This window comes from Wyeomyia smithii, chromosome 3 (assembly GCF_029784165.1).
Source record: "Wyeomyia smithii strain HCP4-BCI-WySm-NY-G18 chromosome 3, ASM2978416v1, whole genome shotgun sequence".
Taxonomy (NCBI): Eukaryota; Metazoa; Arthropoda; class Insecta; order Diptera; family Culicidae; genus Wyeomyia; species Wyeomyia smithii.
In genome coordinates this window covers 4,812,470-4,832,069 of record NC_073696.1, presented here as the reverse complement: position 1 = coordinate 4,832,069, position 19,600 = coordinate 4,812,470, and the positions used below count along the sequence as shown (strand labels likewise).

The 19,600-nt window shown below is 37.9% G+C and overlaps 1 protein-coding gene across 4 annotated transcripts in view; it reads left to right on the top strand.

Moving 5' to 3' along the window:
- The window catches only part of LOC129733305 (facilitated trehalose transporter Tret1-like), a 235,512-nt gene that overhangs the window by 114,532 nt on the left and 101,380 nt on the right, over positions 1–19,600 (top strand). Inside the window, exon 1 of one of the 4 annotated variants that reach the window (XM_055695074.1) lies at positions 810–910. The exons of the other annotated variants lie outside the window; for them this stretch is intronic. Coding sequence (XP_055551049.1) covers positions 818–910 — 93 coding nt within the window. The 5' untranslated portion in view covers positions 810–817. Of the gene's footprint in view, positions 1–809; positions 911–19,600 lie in introns of those variants that run through there. 4 annotated transcript variants of the gene reach the window in all.

The window sequence follows — 19,600 nt, the reverse complement described above, 5'->3', positions numbered from 1 at the left end:
CCACGATGCTCTCTATAAATAACTCACAAATTTACGCACACGATTTTTTTTCCTCATTATCAAATTGTGTACAAGTTTGTGTAAAGTTCAGCTTAAGAGAGGAATGTCATATGAAAAGAGGTATTTACTGCTTTTTCTGAAGCGCATTATTTGGTGTTGTTCAAATTTAAGAGCAGAAAGTGTCTAAGTTGACAAATATTTATTAGATAACAGCAGTGTCTTTGCAGCTCAGACAGACAAATACAACGTGAAGAAATGTGCCAACAAACAACCTGCAGCATAGCATCATAAATCTTTTCAATGCTCTGTCATCGTTTTAGGAAAAAAAAACAGACGAGTAACATTTTCCATAACAAACTCAACCATTCAGTATTCATTCGTCTTTCGTCGGGGTGCAGCGGAATGGTATAGCCATCGGCCAAGTAGTCGATTTATTTTAAGTAGTTCCCGGAACTGACCGTCACAAAGTGTCCGTCATCGAATTTCCCCGGTTTTGAGTTCAAAGAAAAATATGATTGTCATGTGTTGTGAGGAAAAAATCAAACTACCCATCACGTACATCGTAAACAAAACTGTTATTGTTGTTCTACCACCCACTAACTAAATGTCTGTAGCGAATGGCGCATTCATTGCGACGAATGATAATTCTAATCAAGCGCTAGCGATAAATTTAAACTGCTTCCATGTGCGCGGGGTGTGAATATAGAGATTTCGACTAGCTTAGCGCCGTCATTCGGCCAACTGGGAAAGTCACGGCCAATGAACTGAAAATTCCTCCTTCAATAGCAATACGTGAAGGCTAACGATGCAGTCAGTGATGATGGAAATTTTTACCATCAAAGTTAGCCGCGCTGGCGACGTCGGCATCGACAACAGTGGTGGCAGCGTCTTTCTGGAACTAAAAGCGGAGGTAATATTTCATCAGGATTTTCGAGAGGGCCAGCGAGGGGGCAGTGAGAGTGTGTGTGTACGGTTGTTTGCCTACCGGAAGTCGATAAAACGATGTTTACACTGAGTGTGGAAGCCCGGCGGCACTGGGGAACCGGTCGGTACGACTGGCGTTCGATTCTTTTGTCTACCGCCAGTTACGGAGGCTTTTAGAAAATAGATGTGTCAATTGAACAAATGAATGTCATTTGTTTGCCTTTTCCCAGAGTTGATGGCTGCGCTGGAATAGACGGGGAATAGTAGTGAGTTTTGTTTTCGTTTGTGAGTGAGTTCGACTTAATGTTTGAGCGTAAAATTTGTGATTGTATCAGGTATTCTATTGTTTTTTTTTTTTTCTACAAGTGTGCCACAAGCTCCGTAGAAAGAAATTTCATGAATACCAGTGAAATAAATTGCATTCCACAGATGCGCAAATGGAAACATCATTAACAAATGCCGCCGGCTAAGACCCCTTAGTTGACGTAATCGTCTAACAAGTGGGTCCCGTTTCATTTCGTCACATAATTAGTGTAAAATTTTACAACCCATTTCACACAACCTTGCTTGGGTCGGACTAGCGAACCTATACTTTAGAGAAATGACAAGACACTCACCGTTAAGGCAACTGTCAATATCAAAACGGGCGAGTTGTATCATTTTGCATTGCCGTTATTCGTTTTGATGTTGACAGTTGCCTTAACGGTGAGTGTCTTGTCATTTCTCTAATGTATAGGTTCGCTAGGTCGGACGGAGCTCCGCTATCGTCACCTGACATGTGGGAGCTCAGCAATACCCTGGCTATTAACGCCTACCCGAATGCGAAATATGCTTCTCCTTTGCTCTTTTCACACATCGCCGCTTACTATGCGATCCTTTTGCTGCTCTGCAATAAATTTCGCGAATGTTTCGCAACAGTATGACTTTGTCGAACACCGGAAAGAGTGGTTCGAACGAAATAGTGGCAATTATATTGGAAAAGTGTTCATAAGTCTACCAAGCTTCGTTTATTGACTTTATTCTGTTGAAAAAGTTCGAGAAAATTTTGAGATTTCAATGCTTTCAAATCGAATAAATTTTCTGAAGCCGTGGTTTTCGAGTATATGATAGATGTTACGTATTCATTTCACTGACAAACTATGTTGGATATATCGTCTGAGGGAATGATGAATGTAGATACATAAAATCTCTCAAAACATATAGACACTGCTTAAAATAAATAACTTTGAGTTGAAGTTACACCTCGGACTGTAGTGCTTTGGGCCAATTAGGCCCAACGTAGGAGTAAATTTTTGAACAACTGTTACATCTAGGTTGGATAAACATCGTATGCAAATAAGTTGTCACATCATCGCATCGGTAAGTTTTATTTCTGCGAGACACCGGGGATGTCACATGCCATCAGCAGTGCTCGTGAAATTCACAGAAAACCGACACCGAGAAAGTGGAACCGAATGTGGAAGGCGAAGGTTTGACTAATGTGCGGAACAGATGTCATATCCAACCAGTTGCCTCAGGCTAAATGATTTATTCCTAAATTATCCAGAACGAACGTATTCCGTCTGGTTCGGGAGTGACTTATCCTTCCATGACGATTAATCATACAAGCGAGGAATTTTTGTGAAAAAAATGAATTTTATAGCGCCATTGTTTTAACGTATGGAATCCATCAAATTCTCCGTAATCATAAGCTTTTATTCTCTTTTTATTTCAGGTAAGTTATTGCCAAACAATTTCCCATCCCAACCGTCTGCAATCTGCGCTCGAAAGAAAATACTGCAGGGTAAGCAAAATCATAAATTCATGCAGGTAGCGACCAAAAAAATAGCAGCTGACGTTGGTACCAGTAGCAACGTTTTTTTTTTTTACCAGCACTTCCGAATCACATTTCCTTCGCAGGATCGCATCGCGATTTGACTCCCGTCGAATTATTCGCGGAATGTGTCACTCTAGAGCGCAAAATACCAAGCGCACATATGGTGAAAACTCTTGAAGGGTAATCCTCCTACCAGAATGACGATGCATTCGTCGGAATCATTTCAATTTGGCTCGACGGATCAAACGTAAGAGCTTCATTAGTGTCACCGTGTTTACTTCCTATTTGAGCAGAAATTTAAATGTCTTTCTTTAGCTTTGTTACAGTCAGCGTCTGTCGCCGCAATTTACTGCGACAGATCAATTTTCTCCAAACAAACATATATCACCGTCAGCCAGTGTAGACATAGACAGCGTTCCGTGATTTCCAGCTCGCCTGGCCTACACTGAGCACGCGACTTGGATTCCCATGGTTTCATTTAGTGTATTTATAAAAATGCACGTCTAAAATGGTTGCATTCTTAGGCATCGGGACCGTTCGACGGTAGACACGTGATGCAAGGCGTCGATGAAGAGAAAAAAAAACTGACGACGCGATGAAATCTCGAGACTTCCTGGGAGGTGACTCTGGGTTACACTTTTCTAGGTTAAGCCGTGCGTGACTAGACCGATCGTCTGATAGCCGTAGGGACCAGTGCGTTGTCTGTAACCCACGGAGGCAGGGGTTGAAACATTTGTGCTAAGGAGAATTGAGTAGTGGTCAAATTATAAAATTGCTTTCATTCATACCACTTACCGGCTAGTCCCGATAAGATGGGTACGTGAGATAATTCTGTTTATGCAAATAATTTGCGGAATATTTTAATTCTTTTGCTGTACATCGTGTCGTTATTGAACATCGAACGGTGGGGTTTATTTACTGGACAGAATGTATGTTTCCTAACTAAGCTTAGTGTTGTCTTTATTTAAAGTGGACGCTTAGTCGTTATCTTATTTCGAGTTATCATATCGTGCATTGAGTAATTTTTCTAGCTTAGACTGCATTATCTAATTTTGTCTCGGTCACCATTTTTTTTCAATTTTTGTGCAGTGATTTTGCGAAAAAAATATAATATGGCGTGTCAAAAGTTCTTTTCATTTTTGTATAGTACTGTGCTCGAAATTTTATAAACAAAACTAAACAATTCAAAATGAAGATAGCTTAAAAATCGGCCCAGAAATAAGGAATCTACGCGATCCAAAATAAAACAAATGAAACTAGAAATTTGAAAAATAATAGATGTAAATATGGAAATATTGAGAACAGAAGACGAATTGAAACATATAGGGTATCGGCTTAATTATCGTCAGGTTTTACCTATTATCTTCCGGGGGGTTAAGGAGTTCATAGAGAACTAATATTTTGCAGGGAGGTACTCTGCATTATGAAGAAACATTGTGCAAGAAATTAACGATCTTCGGCATCATTTACCCCCTGTCGATAATAGGTAAAACCTGACGATAAGAGAGCCGATAGCCTACCACATGTTAATCCTACTCAGAATTTGAATGAATTTCAGTACCTTTCCAATTTCAAAATATTGGGAAATAAGCCAGTCCTCTAAAAGGTTTAAGGTTTCATTCACTGGAACGCTAGGAAATAAGGCCGTAACGTCAAATGAAACCATTATCGGAAACCCACGAATACAAAACGGGTAATACCTAACACTTCAAACCATCCCTTCCAGCATAAAATGGCATCCTTCCATCATATGATCCACCGCATGGAAACTGTACCTCTAAGTGAAGTAGCCAAGCAAAAGGAACTGGAATATATTTTCGAAATTGCTAAACTTAATGGCTACAATGAAAGTATCATTCAAGCCATTGTTGATAAAAAGAAGCGTGCTCAAATTCGGAAATCTTTTACAACACTCACCCCAATAACAGAAGATCTGAAAAGGGTAGCCGTTGAATATGACGTTAACTTGACACGCCCACTTCGTTCAAAATTTAGAAAATTTGGGATGGATATTGTCTACACTAGTAGAAATACTTAACTCAAAACAAAATTAGGGTCTACCAAAGACCCTATTGATACCCTGAACAAAGCTGGAATTTATAAAATTGCATGCAGTCACTGTGACATGGTTTACATTGGACAAACTAAACGTAACCTAGGGATACGTTTCAAAGAACATTTCGCAGAAGTGACCAAAGCAAGTAAAGTTTCAACAAATGCCCCACCACACCATTTCAAATCAAAAGTGGCTGAACATATTTTTAACGAGGAACATCCACTAACTTCGGATAACATTCACCTCCTCCGCCCCGTTAATAATTTATGGAAATTAGACGTAGCTGAAAGTTTAGAAATTTATAAACAACACTCATGCACGCTTCTCAATAAAGACGCAGGTAATCACCCCTCATGGCTATTCAATCTGCTTCCCAAAAACCCCAGACATGGTACGGTAAACAATCGACCGCATAATTCCCTACCTAACTCCAATTAAGGGTGCTAAATTTTCATTTTTACCTACTACAAATAAAAAAACAGGATTTACGCTTTGCTCTTTACCAGTCCACATAAGCACTGAGGAAGACTGTACGTCACAGTCGAAATATATATTTGCGGACTGAATTTCAATATTTATTTCCAAAAAATTTAGTAGAGTATAACGGAAACCGATAACTATTTCTTTGATTGATTTTGTACCCTGTCAAAAAGTGATTGAAATAGTTTAATAAATTGATCAGTAAGTAATAAATTATTTAGTAAACTCATTGAACCCCAAGCTTTGTAAACATGAAAAATAAAATTAAAACCAAAAAGAAGGAGAGAAAAAGACAGAAGCAAACGTAACAGGGAATTGTCACAGGAAGACGCAGAGGACAAAGGAAGAAAAACTGAAATGGAAATAAAAGATGTACCATATTATAGAGCATACAATACGAATAAGAGTAAAATAAATTTAAGATAAAAGTAGTTATTCACGATGAAATGAGAAATAAAAGAAGAAAAGTACACAAAACATCTAATGTGAGAAACGTAAAACAATGAACGAAGATAACAAGTCGACAAAGATACATAGTGAGGAAAGAGAGAATAAAAAAAGGAACAGAGATTGAAAAGAAAGAAAGTTTAATGAGAAAATCTATGTCAGGATATCAGTGGTAGAAATTCAGTACGATTTATGAAAATGATAACTAAGAAAAAGAGAAAAGAGGAGAGAGAGAAAAGAGGAGATAGAGAGAGAAAAGAGGAGATAGAGAGAGAAAAGAGGAGAGAGAGAAGAGAGGTGAGAGAATGAAGAGAGAAGAGAGGAGAGAGAGAAGAGAGGAGAGAGAGAGAGAAGAGAGGAGAGGAGAAAGAGAAGAGAGGAAGGAGAGGAGAGAGAGAGAAAGAGAGAGGAGAAAGAGCAAATGAGAAGGAAAGAGGGAAGGGAAAATAGGAGAGAGAAGGAAAGAGAGAGAGAGAGAGAAGAAAAAAAAGAGAAGGAAAGAAAAAGAGAGATAAAAGGAGAGAGAGAGAGATAGACAGAGAGAGATGAGGAGAGAAAAGGAGAGAGGGGTAAGGGGAGAGAGAGAGAGAAGGAGAGAGAGATAAAAGCGAGATTGAAGAGGCAAATTTATCTAACACTTTTTTTATTGCTTTATTAAGGTGGCTTTCAGCCACAGACTGGTTCGCCACCATATTTATAAAAAAACTAGCTGTCCCGACAAACTTTGTTCCGCCCGTTTTTTCGTTTCAACTCAAAATAAAAGTCATTTGAAATGATTGGTTTTATCGAACATCCTTGCCTTTTAGCTTTTATATGTCACCTCGATTCTAAAAATCAGTCTTGTCCAGTCACTCATCATTGTGCATTTATCAACACATGAATTGCATCACATCAGTTGTTTAGTAGGCATTGTGATGAGCAGAAAAAATGCACAACCTTATTGAGCGGTGCCTTTACGCGTATGAAGCGTGGAATATAACTACACATTTGAGTAGGCGAGCCAAAGCGGTGTGCTGTTCAATAAATCAACTGTGTCTGGGCTGAATTTATCATAGACCTACACCGTGATAATAAAAAAAACTCAGTGAGCATAACACAGTGTTCATAGCACAGAGCCCTACGTAAACGCTACAAAATACTTTATTAAGGAAACAGCCAGATAAGTTTTCAACTAGCTAGAATTTTCATCAAAGTGCCCTTATCAATGAGCAATAAATGTGCGCTATCTATATTTCATCAGTTGCAATCCAGAAAGTCTCTTTGCGGGAGCTTTATGCGCTTACTCTTCACAATACAAGCTTTCTGATGTTGCGTATTTTGCTTTCTTTACACAATGTGCATTTTCTCCCAGCGTGCGAAAAAAATAATCAACTCATCCGTTTTTTTTTTTCAACATGCTTCGGTGTTCTGAGCAAATTATATGATCCTCTTTGTTACACACGATGAGTATGCCAAGACTGCTAAAAATACCCATCTTGGATGATATTCGGTCATTTTCAGATGATTTCCAGAAAAGGAAGCCGTCAACTTGGATTTCAAAATGGCGTGTGGAGTAAATTTCTGGCCTCTGAACATCGGTCTGATACCGGAAATACACATATTGGGTGGTACTTAGTCAATTTTCACTGTTTTTCAGCATCCGGATGTCACCATCACTTTCAAAGTGACACGTGAAGTTAAATCCTGGCATCTGGCCTCCAGAAACCAGAAGTCGCTATTTGAAAATTCAAAAAAGTATCTGAGGTAAATTTTTGGTGGTATTTGGTCACTTTCGGACGTTTTCCACCCTCCCTCTTCCAAAGTAGGGAGGGATGTCAAACCATCATGAAAACATCAAAAACCTTCACATGCCAAATTTGGTTCCATTTGATTGTTTAGTTCTCGAGTTTTGCAGAAATTTGTGTTTTATATGTATGGTACCCCTCTTTTTCTGAAGAGGGAAGAGTGCCGAACCATCATGAAAGTATTTTTCGCCCCCAAAAATCTTCTCATGCCGAATTTGGTTTCATTTGCTCTATTAGTTCATGAGTTGTGCAGTGATTTGAGTTTTATTTGTATAGGACCCCTCCCTTCCAGAAGAGGGAAGGGTGTCGAACCACCACAGAAACACTTTTTACTCTCAAAAACCTCCACATGCTGAATTTGGTTCCATTTACTTTATTAGTTTGTTAGTTATTCTGAAATTTGTGTTTCATTTGTATGGGAGTCCCCCTTCCAGAGTAAGAAGGGGTGTCAAACTACCACAGAAATATTTCTTGCTTCCTAATACATTATCGTGCCAAGTTTGGCTTCATTTGCCCTAGTAGTTTTTGAGTTATGCAAAAATTTGTGTTTCATTTATATGAGGGCCCTCCATCTCAGAAGAGGGATGGGTTTAATACTATCATAAAAACCTTCCACGGCCCCAAAAACCACTACATACAAATTTTCATGTCTATCGGTTCAGTAGTTTCCAAGTCTATATGGATCAGACAGACAGACAGACAGAACTCCATTTTTATATGTATAGATAAAGTAATGTGAACCTCGATGACGCAAGAGCCCCGCAAAAGGAAAACAAATAAGAAACAGAAAATGGATTTAACAGGACGAAAGAGAATAACAGAAAGAAGTAGAGTTGAGAGAGTAAAGATGAGCAGCCTTCATTAGGCTTATAAATTTATTTAAAAAAAAGGAGCAAGACTGCCAAACAATCGAAAATAATCAGAACACAATTGCTAACATCATTGGAAAAAAATTAAAAAAAAAAAGTATAGAGTTGTATCTGAGACACAAACGCATTATTAACGCAAGTATTATTCAGAAAAAATCTTTAGTAATATTTAACTATCCATTTACATAAATGATTGCTCTGAAAAAAACAATTTTGTGATGTTCATTGAGAATATCCGTGTAGTTTTATGCTATTAATTCATTCCTCGGATTCTTGAAAAAGTACGATCTGTTCTCAGCTACATTATGAGAGAGTGAATTTAAAGATTCGTGAATCGTTGAATTTTGCTCAAACTGAATTTAGGCTCAAATTTTCATTGGTTTCTTATTGAATATATTAACATATCTAACAGTTAGGGTATCTGTAATTGTGCACAAAGTTCATTAAACGCCGATACTGTGCACAATATATTCAAATCCAAACTCGATCGAAAAAATGTATATTCGGCCAAATTTGACCGATTCATTCAATTTCATCAGAAAAATTCAATCACCTTATAAAAACCGTCTTTTTTATAGACCTCAAAGCATCATTGGAGACGCTCAGCTCTAACCGGCTGCACCTCACGGCTGCCAACACGAAATGATGATTTTTGCTAAATTGTTAAAGTTAGATAAATTAAAGTTGTGATTGGTTGAAAACTTTTGTAAAGATTTCGTGACCTATTTTTCCTAGATTGCTATTGGAAATATGGATTTCAAAATGGCAATTTCTTATTACGCTTTTCACAGCATGCCCTTCTACTAAAGTAAGACCTAGTTCTACGTCAAAAATATCTTCTCTTGTTTTTAATCATTTTCCCATATTTTGTCTGAATTTGTCGTGAAGCTTATCTTCTGGCTTCACTAGCTTCGCTTGAGATTTTTCCTCTATTCAAAGAGATGAAAAAAAATCATCTCGAATGTTAATTTACGGTGAATGATGCAAACTTAACAACTATTTTATGTATTCGTGAGACAGCAAATTAATCGGAGTGTTCGTTCTAGTCATTGAAATTGTCGATAATTATCAAAATTCATGTGTTTGGCCGTTTTCTTTGAGTGATTAAAATAGGCGCCGTTCCTTACCCTATAATGCAGAAAAATGTACAAAAAAATGTACGTTCCAAACTCTATGAACCTTCAAGACAGACTTACAAACTAAGACATATCATGATTCGAATAATTATATTAGTTATGGAAACCCATGTTTACTCTTCATGAGATACATTAAAAGAATTTTATGGCTGAAAACCGAATTTGAAACCATTTGAAAAGAGGATTTCACGGTTCATAAACAAACGTTGCATTCTAAGCATTTCAAATACTTGGGCGGATGCAAAAATCCACTCTGAGTGGCTACAAATTATCTTCGATGCAAGTAAGACTCTTAAAAGGGAGACGATCAATACGCCCATTGTTACTGATGTTCAGATTTTCAGAACATAAATTGTATTTTTTTAAACACACAAGATTGTCCACACTTTTGTGCATCCGAAATTTATTTATTTGCTTTGAAAAGTGATGCTTAAAACTGGAACACTCTTTTAAATCTTCCCGCCGCAAATCCCACAGTGCCAAGCACCACTGCTACCACAAATCGAATGTGCGGCCCAGACAAAGTGCATAAATTTCTAAAATACGTCCCTATCGCTTGTTTACAATCTTGCTCACGAGTTTCACGGACCGTCCATCCGTCGTCCGTTGTTCGGCTAGGGTCGTGCCAAAAAAAACGGGGACAAAGATGCCCCCGTTGGCACTCGTGTTGGCCATCGCGTTTGAAAACACACGCATCTCACTAGAGAGTTTCGGCTCAACCCACAGGGCTGCTAATGCTGAACCCTTCGTGCGCGCATACGACAAGACAACAAACAAACGCCTGAGAATGCAATCTGGTCAAATCTGAACAAATAAATCCACTAAGTGATCGGCGGTCGCAGTTTCGCTTCTGCAGCGGGCGTGTTGACCGATGTTGAAATCACACTCCCGCTCGCACATAAACAGCGATGCCGGACGACCATTCATCGAATATCGCTAGCTTTTCCAAATTGTGCTCTTCTCGGGAACCCCAAGCCGGGATCACATGCATATTTTGTACCGAAATGAGTCACGAAAAAAATCACGGTGCAAAGAAGGAGCGCCAAATTTATAGCGGCCATTAAAATCATTAACCACAGATTAGATCATTGCTTTTGCTGTGGCTTCCGCAATTGGGGCATATTTTATTATGCGAAAGCGTGCGACGAAACGGCATGGGATATTGTGTTCACAAATTTGCAACATCTCGTTTGTCGTTCGGCGGCTGTCGGCACAGCAGCCATAGTATCAATTTATTGCCAGTTAGGGAAATAGATTTAAAATTCATTTTCTATCTCCCCCCCGTGGGGGCGGCGTGGGTGGCTCAACAACAAACGATTCTTCAAAAAATCAATACACAAGCTAATGTTCAATCTAATATTGAAAATTATATACACTTCCATTGATGGTTCACAAATTACTTCGACACAGTGTAGTAAACGATGCAACTGTGAGCTCATTCATTAACAGACAATAAACCGGTCGGGGCCAGTTGATTGATTGACATTTAAAAATAAACAATATCACTTCACGGCCTTCATCGTTAGGTTGTAACAAACCATTCTAGTAGTCATCTTCGGTGAATAAAGTTGTGCATTATCTGCTACGACCCGCAGACGAAAACTGCAGCAGTCTCACACGCTGGAAAGACTGAAGACTTCCAAACAGGTCCATTTTTTGAATAAACAAAATATGAAGACTGACACTGATTAAAAGTCGCATCGGTTTCCTTGAGTTAAAGAAGGGCAACGGCAGCTTACAAGCCCAGTATTTCCCCCTTCTACCACCGGAACCCCATTTCAGCCGAATCGAAAAGACCCGCTCGTGTAATCTATGTTTACATGATTTGTATTAATAAACTTGATTCCTAATATGAATAATTTAAAAACTCCGACTTTGAGCGCCCGACGGCAAGCAGCTTGTGGCACTCTGTTGAAGTTCCCTAGCCGCTCGGTGCTCGATGGAGAGGCAAGAAGTTTATAAACAGCTTATTCATATATTTACGCGAACGAACGGTTTGTCGGCTTCTTGCCGACAGCGGAGTTTGGCTCTGAAATGCGTGTAGAAAAATTATGCTGCCTGGTGGATTTCTGCATCGGAAGCAGCCCCGATAAAGTGCCGGGAAGAGAGAAGTTTTACAACTTAACTCGATCACTGCTGGGGCGTTGCCAGGGGATTGTGAAACAGAAACCAGAAGCACTGGCCCCTGTTCGGGTTTTTTCATACTTTGTAGCGGTGATATCATCCACTTCAGAGAAGTTTCCTATTGACCTGTTGTGATCTTTTCCTATCAGCTGACCTAATTTCTTGGGGCGGTCGATTTTAAATGGAAAACGCTAATTTCGTTCCGTTTTCAATTATGAGGATTAAATATGTTTTGGGTATTGTTTTATCGGGTTTTGGTCGGGGTGAACTGAAACTGGACTATAAATAAACGGAACCTGGAATCGTAATGGAATTAGATAGAAATTAGTCTGAACATTAATTCAACTTTAACTGGAAACGTGACAAGAACAGAACCTAATTTAAACTAGAACTAGGCTGGAGCTGAATTTAAATTTTTTTTTGTCGCGAACCGCATTGAGAACGTAATAACAGAAAAATGAACTGGATTGAAACTATGCTAGAACTGAGCAATTTAACAAAAAAAACTTGAATTAATACACCTAGTGGTGCAGAAACCTTTGTTATACTAACTATTACTTTATACTTATTAGGCCAGTATACCGTACACCAACGTAGGTCCAATTTCAATAATGAATGAAATGAATTTAAAAGATAATTTTCAGAACGTTAACCAAAGACGATCATTGAATTAAAGCTTGACGTGGTTTTCGCAAATATTTTGAATGTAAGACATGAGTCTTATTTTTTCGATCACAAACCAATTTTTGAATGCTGGCTAGAGCATGAGCATGAGCATGAGCATGATTCCAATTTTTAAATGCTGGCTAGAAGCAATTATTTTTTTTTTTGAGATAATCGAACAGCAAGCATGTATGTTAGTTTAATGCGGTTCTACTTCGCTTTATTTTCAGAAATCGCAGGACCTAGATTTATGAATCAGCATCAAGTTTTTTTTTAAGAATTGGAGCAAACTTCTACAAATTTGCTCTCGAAATATAGTTCAGAATTATACAGGAAAAAATATAGCTATTGATGAAAGTTGTCAATTTGATTCTATCTCAAATGCATTATCTGAAAATGAAGGCTCTTCACGATCATTGAGAATTTTGGATTTTCAGAGTGTAGGCGAGAACATTATTCTTTTCGAAGGCCTAGGCTGTATGAAAAAATCCGGAATGAAGACTTTTTAAATCTTGCTGCGATAACGAGAAGTGGAATAACATGGATACTCTGTTTGCACTAAGTCTTAAATTAGAAAGCAAGATTTATATCTTCCATGAGCATATTGTATCATTCATAGAGATAAGTGACTTTTCACCTGCGCACACTAGTAAACGTGTAGAGCCACGTAGAGTTGCTTCAACACTTTTTCCTTATTTTGCCGATTACGTTCATACTACTACATGCTACTTTAGATTCTCGGTCACAAATTTAAAACATAAAATAAGTGTTCAACTGAAAAATTTTCCAGCTGTTCAAAACGTAGCATTGCAAAAAAACAGCGATTTATTTGTGTTTTTCTCAATGGGTGGCACTGACACATTCGTACGTAAATAGGTCTATACATCTTTGGTAAAGCTTTTCAAAATATCTGCATCGCTAACTGTTTTACATTTGCACACAGATTTTACTACAATGCTTGGCTCCCGAAAGCTGTAAATGTTTCTTACTCTTCGCAAATCTAGGTTCAACGTACAATTTAGTATATATTTTATAAGAAGTGAGCACGGAAGCTTTGGAAGATAAAGAGCTAAGTAAGCATTGCAGTTTCTTCTAAAATCTGGTTCAAATTTTCAAGAAAAAGCTAAAGGGTAATGTATTTACACCAGTTAAGACGCACTACGAAGAGTGTAAAGATTATGAAAAGTTGTCGATGATTGTTTTTTTCCTTTGCGAAATAAATAGCGATACGAAAAAAGAGGGATAGATAAGAGGAAAGAGCAGTGAGAGAGAAAAATTATCCAGATAGTAAAATATGCCAATTTATAAAATATACTTTGGTCAAAACTCTACAGTTCAAGCAACTAATAAAAGATCGCACTCAGTATGATTTTCAAAGAGCTCTGGGGCTTTTATTTGAGAATGCGAACATCAAAATCGGAATAAGCGTTCTGTAAAAAGAGTGTTTTTTATTATATTTCTTTTTTGGGTCGATTTTAATATACTACACATATAAACAACATATTTACACATACTTACGTACAGGCACACATACACAAACATACATAAATTGTACAATTCGTCGATCTGAGTAAATTGGTATACAACACATGGCTCTCCATGCCATTAATTTTGCCTCAAAAGATAAATGTCTCATATAAAAAATACTCTTTGATCAATATTTTAAAATCTAAGCCACTTATCAAAAATCCATTCGGTAGCATTCTTGGGGAGCACAGTAGCTTCCGTTTGCGTATAAGATCATTCAAATCGGATATTGCGTTCTGTAAGAAAGGTGCGTTAGTATTTTGCGGCACATACATACAGACAACATACATGCACACACACACATACACACGAACAGACATTGCTCAGTTCGTCGAGCTGAAAGCTGTAAATGTTTCTTACTCTTGGTTGGATGGTATATACGATTCGGTCCTCCGGATCATGGATCTATTTTGCGTTTTCCGACCGATTTTATAACCTTTGTTTATTATAACAAAGGTAATATAACAAAGGTAATATTATAACAAAGGTAAAACGGGCAACCATTTCAATCGACCATTTTTGTATTGACTGAATCTTTGCATAGATGTTTCTATGAGCAAAAAATTCATTTTGTGCTGTTGTTTTTTTATTCACGACTCACTGCTCAAAGCAGCTTGGTAAAAAAAAAGTTTCGATAATTACGAATATTTTTAGAGTCAAAATGGTTTGTTTAATGGGTGTCATGTCTTTGGCAAAGTTCTAGACAATAATGTTCTCTTCAAGGAAAAATATGCACCGTGAGACAATAAGATTTTTTTGGGGAAAAACTACAAGTTACCTATAATAAACCGTTTATAAAAAAAATGTTACCCATTGCTAATTACAACTTTTTCCCATCTTTCTGGCAGAGCTCGAAAACCGAACCGAAAAAACATGTTTTATGTTTTCTTATGAGCATAACTGCTGATCAGCCAAACCATGTGTCGTCGAAGGGAAAAAGTAAGTGAGGCAGCATTTCTCATTGAAGCGTTTCTATGAAAGTTTTAACGCCTTCGGCAGCATGAGATCGAGCATTGTCATCCAATAGAATCCCTTTCTCGTACCTCTGCTCGTATGACGGTCTTTTTCGCGCAATGTTCAACTTAATCGTATCAATTGAAGTCGATAACGTTTCCCAGTGATGATTTCGTTCGGTTCCAAAACCTCACTTCTAGATTACATATACATCGACCTGGTCCCATCAAACAAACAGCATTATCCTTGCAGCATGTATATTCGGTCGAGCCGATGACGTAGAAGCATAACTGGGCATTCTCCATAATTTTCCTTTTTTGGGTTTTTTGTAATGAATCCATTTTTCATCACTCGTCACGATGCGATGAGGGTTTCCTTCATCTTTTTGTCCCTCGAGCAGATGTTCACAGGTATAATAAACGACGCTCCACATCTCTTAGCTCCAGATCATCCTCAGTTTCTTCTTTCTCAATCATTCCCAAAGCATGCAATTGTCTGGAAATGGCTTGGCTGCTAACACCTAATACCGACGCAAGCTGTTCCTGCGTTTGGCATAAATCCTCATCAAGCAATAACACTAATTCGGCGTTTTTGAAGGTTACTGCTCTTACTCTACTCCATTGGTTCCCAACCGTGGTTTTCAGTTGGTAAGCAGGCCTTAAGCTCATCCAAGGGGGCGCGAAGGCCTTTGTGAATTTGACAGGCAATTAATTTTTTTCCATATACCTCTGTGAGAGCGGATTTTCAACCAGGCTTCAGAATACTCCTCTTCGTTGAAATGTGTGGATGTAAAATATTGCTCTTGATACTAGTAGGCAGCAAACACATGCAACATATGCATTCAACTCATAGTTTTGCTTGATTTGATACAGTTCTTAAGTAAAAAACATCAAAGATAGCCATTTTCACAACCACGAACTTTTATAAACGCAAACCAAGAAAGAGCACTGTGAATCATGGTGCAAATAAAAACATTAATTTACACATCTCCGATTGAGTGAGCACTGATTTTAGCTGCTCATTTCTCGACGGAGTAAAAATTTAAAATCCAATTGTGGTTTCAAACGAATCCTTTATAGAATTAAATTGCTCTCGGGTTTTGTAGGATTTTTTCTGCTTTGCCTAAAAATGCAGTTGACATAGCTTGGCCACTAATAAACATTGATATTAATGCGTTTCGCGTTGACGGTGTTAAAAAACTTTAAAGGTTGATCTCATCTAAGCGAACTTTCATATGTAATAATCAAAATGTGCGTGATGGGAGGAGCGAAAATATTTCCTTCTTTCTTGTTCGCCTGCAAAAATAAAACAAATACCAGCAACGCCATCAACGCGAATATTGAAAAACAGACTACATTACCTCATGGTTAGCACAGTAGCTGGCAGAGCTAGAAATGACACTACACAGTTGTGAGCAGAGCAAACCCACCCGGTCGGCACAAATTGTTAATCAGATGTTACTCTGATCGGTTCTTTCTACCTCCGTTCAAAAAGAGCATATATAACACTGTGCTACAGCGATTTAGAACTTCTGAGATGATCTGGTGGAGGTTGTAGGTCTTGTTGAGTGTAACATTCGCTCATACTAGAAATTTTCCAAACACCCCCAAAATCTGAAATTATGGTCAAAATACGGTTTTTTGAACCTCAGGGCATACATTTTCTATTAACTCAGTCATTTCTAAATTCTAAATATTTAGGCAGTTTTGGAAAGAAGATAAACAGTGCTTTCAAAACATTTACAGGTTTGTACTAATATCACTAAAACATGTTGAGTTATTTGAGTTTAAATATAATTTTTTAGACTTTTACATGCTATTTTTCAACATAACTTGAAATTTTTCACCTATTTTTGTAAGAAAGATACTACAAATACAATAAAATTTTGAAATAATGTTCAATGACGAATCAAACAAAAGTTGTTTTGTGAAAATCGGTGAATATTTGGCTGAGTTATAGGGTTTTTAAGAAAACCAGATTTTTTGGCATCTAACGCACAATTGTTTCACGGTGCTACAAATTGTAAAAAATGCAAGAGCTTTTGATATGACCTAGTGTGGGTAATAGCTCTAGTCAAGTGTTAATAGCGCGCATACTTAAAGTTTTTCGAATACCCCTAAAATTTGAAGTTATGATCAAAACCCAGTTCTCAGACCTCACATAGAAAAATTGTGTGAAAAAATCTAAAAAATTATATTTAAACTCAAACAACTCAATATGTTTTAGTGTTATTAGTACAAACCAGTAGATGTTTTGAAAGCTCTGTTTATCTTCTTTCCAAAATTGCCTCAATATTGAAAATCGGTTGAGAAATGACTGAGTTAAAAAAAATGTATGCCTTGAGGTCCAAAAAACCGTATTTGGAAAATTTCTAGTATGAGCGAATGTTACACTCAACAAGACCTACAACCTACAAAGTTCTTGCCTTTTTTTTTTTCATTTGTAGCACAGTGTAATAGCGAACCAAGGAATAATGCAGCAAAACAGCGTAGTAAAACATTGAGCACAGAACAGGATTCCCCAACGAACGATTGCAATATTTTCACCAGCTAACTTGATCGCTCTAGCATATTATTTTATCAGGGGAAAATGATAGAAGAGTCGGTGTATTCGAAAGCCTGTTTGCAACTCTTCTATAAATCAAAACCAAGACATAAAACAAATTATAAGTGCAGAACGATGTGAGACTAACAAGCACAGTTTTACAAAATTTGTATCTGAATTTCATTCAATGGGCCGCGAAACTTTTTATGCTTCACAAAGTGCGTGCTTAACAAAAGAAATCGCGAAGGCAAAAATGTTGGGAATCACTGCTCTACGCGAGTAACCGTCAATGTCGAAAATACCGTCTTCAAAGTGACGAAACGGCACGCTGTTTCATTTAGAGTAGCATTTCTGTAAACTTTTTTAACTCTCGATGCATTAACACTTCCCGGAAATGACGATTACTTGGCACAAAATTGAAGATTTTCACACAGGTAAAAATAGGGTATCGAACGTCTTTGGTAGTGGTTATCTTTGTCAGTCTATGCATAAGACTGCTGCAGGAAACCTTCCGAAAAAAACCACTTCCGAAGAGATTCGAAACACTATATGACGCCACAATAAAATCTCTAGCGTGTCAAAGCAGTACCAGCTTGGTTCATCACGTTTTAGACATGTCGAAATCAACCAGCTCTTACTGTTGGAGCCGTATATTAACGGATAGCGAGAACTTTTTTGTGCACCTAATATTTTCGACATTTGAATTTCGTCAACTGTACCCGAAAAATCGAACTCGACCGAAATTCGATTCGTCGCATGTAGAGCCTCTGATTGTTGCCTCATTGCATTCAAATTCGCGCATCATTCCCGAATTGCATCGAAGCTAACAATTGTGTACAACGCCTTTGTAAAAGTAATCCGATGCGAGCAGTTTGCATGCAAGGTTGCGGGTACAAGTGCCACATCTCATTCTTCAGGCTTGTATGCAACTAGCTACTCTTGAGTCGTCATACGAGAACCAAATACGTGACACAGCATCATCTGAAATCAACTAATTATTTGTCAAGCGCACCGATCGAAGTTGAGAACTGATACTAACAGACACAACTCTAATAAAAAAATAATAATACGATTCTTAGCTTTATTTTCGTTTGAATTGTTATTACCACCGACTCTTACGATTCCAAGACGTTCCCTTAAAGAAACTGTTGATGTAATTTCACGAAAGGTAAGCTTCGTAGTTGTAAGGTTCTAGATACCTATATATTTATACATTTGGGGTTCGGATTGTAGCTATAATTGTTGAACACGTTCGATGATAACATTGGTCAACAAAAACAAAAATAAAATGTTGCCCAAAAGCTCAAAATAGTTGTCCTTAAATGATTATAGCTTTTCAACCACTCCAGCGAATTCCGGTGCCCCTAGAGTATGTAGATGTACGTAGGAGCTTATGACCACTGCTACCATTAGTTAGATATATTGTGGTATAATTGTATAATTGTGCAAATCATGATTTAACTCATGAATGGATCAGCGGATCGACATGAAAATTGGTATGCAAGGGTTTCTGGGGCGAATAAAGGTTAATATTCTGGTTTGAAACCCCTCTCTCCTCTAGAAAGAAGTGCTGTCATACAAATGAACTATTCCTATCATGGTTCGACACCTCTCTCTTCTCCTGAAGGGAGGGATCTCTTACAACTGAAACACAGATTTCTGCATAACTCGAGAACTAATCGAACAATTGGTAACAAAATTTGTCATTGGGGGACAAGAAATATTTTCATGGTGGTTCGACACCCCTCCCTTTTCTGGTAGGGACCATCCAATATCGGTATTTTTGAAACCAGAATAATGTCTAGAGGTCGGAAGTTCCGGTCCGGCGCATTCCGGTTTCGGAAAAATAGGCCAACATGACCAAATATCACCCAATATGAGTATTTTCAGAATTAGAATGACGCTGAGGCCAGAAAATGACTTCACATGCCATATTGAAATCCGAGATGGCGACTACCGGTTACTGAAAAACAGTCGAAGTCCAAAGTCGGGATGCTGCGCAAAAGCAAAAAATCGACCCTAAACACCATTTTAAATTCTAGAGTGGCGACTTTCGGTGTCTGAAAAACAGCCAAGAATGACTGAATAGCACTCAAAATGGGCGTTTTCGGAATCAGAATGATGCTCAGAGGCTGGCAATTGACATGCCATTTTGAAATCCAAGAATCCAGTTTCTGGAAATCCAGTTTCTGGAAAACAGCTGAAAATTCTCGAATACTACACAATATGGGAATTCACAAAATCGAGGTGATACAGAAGTCAATCCATCGCGTCAT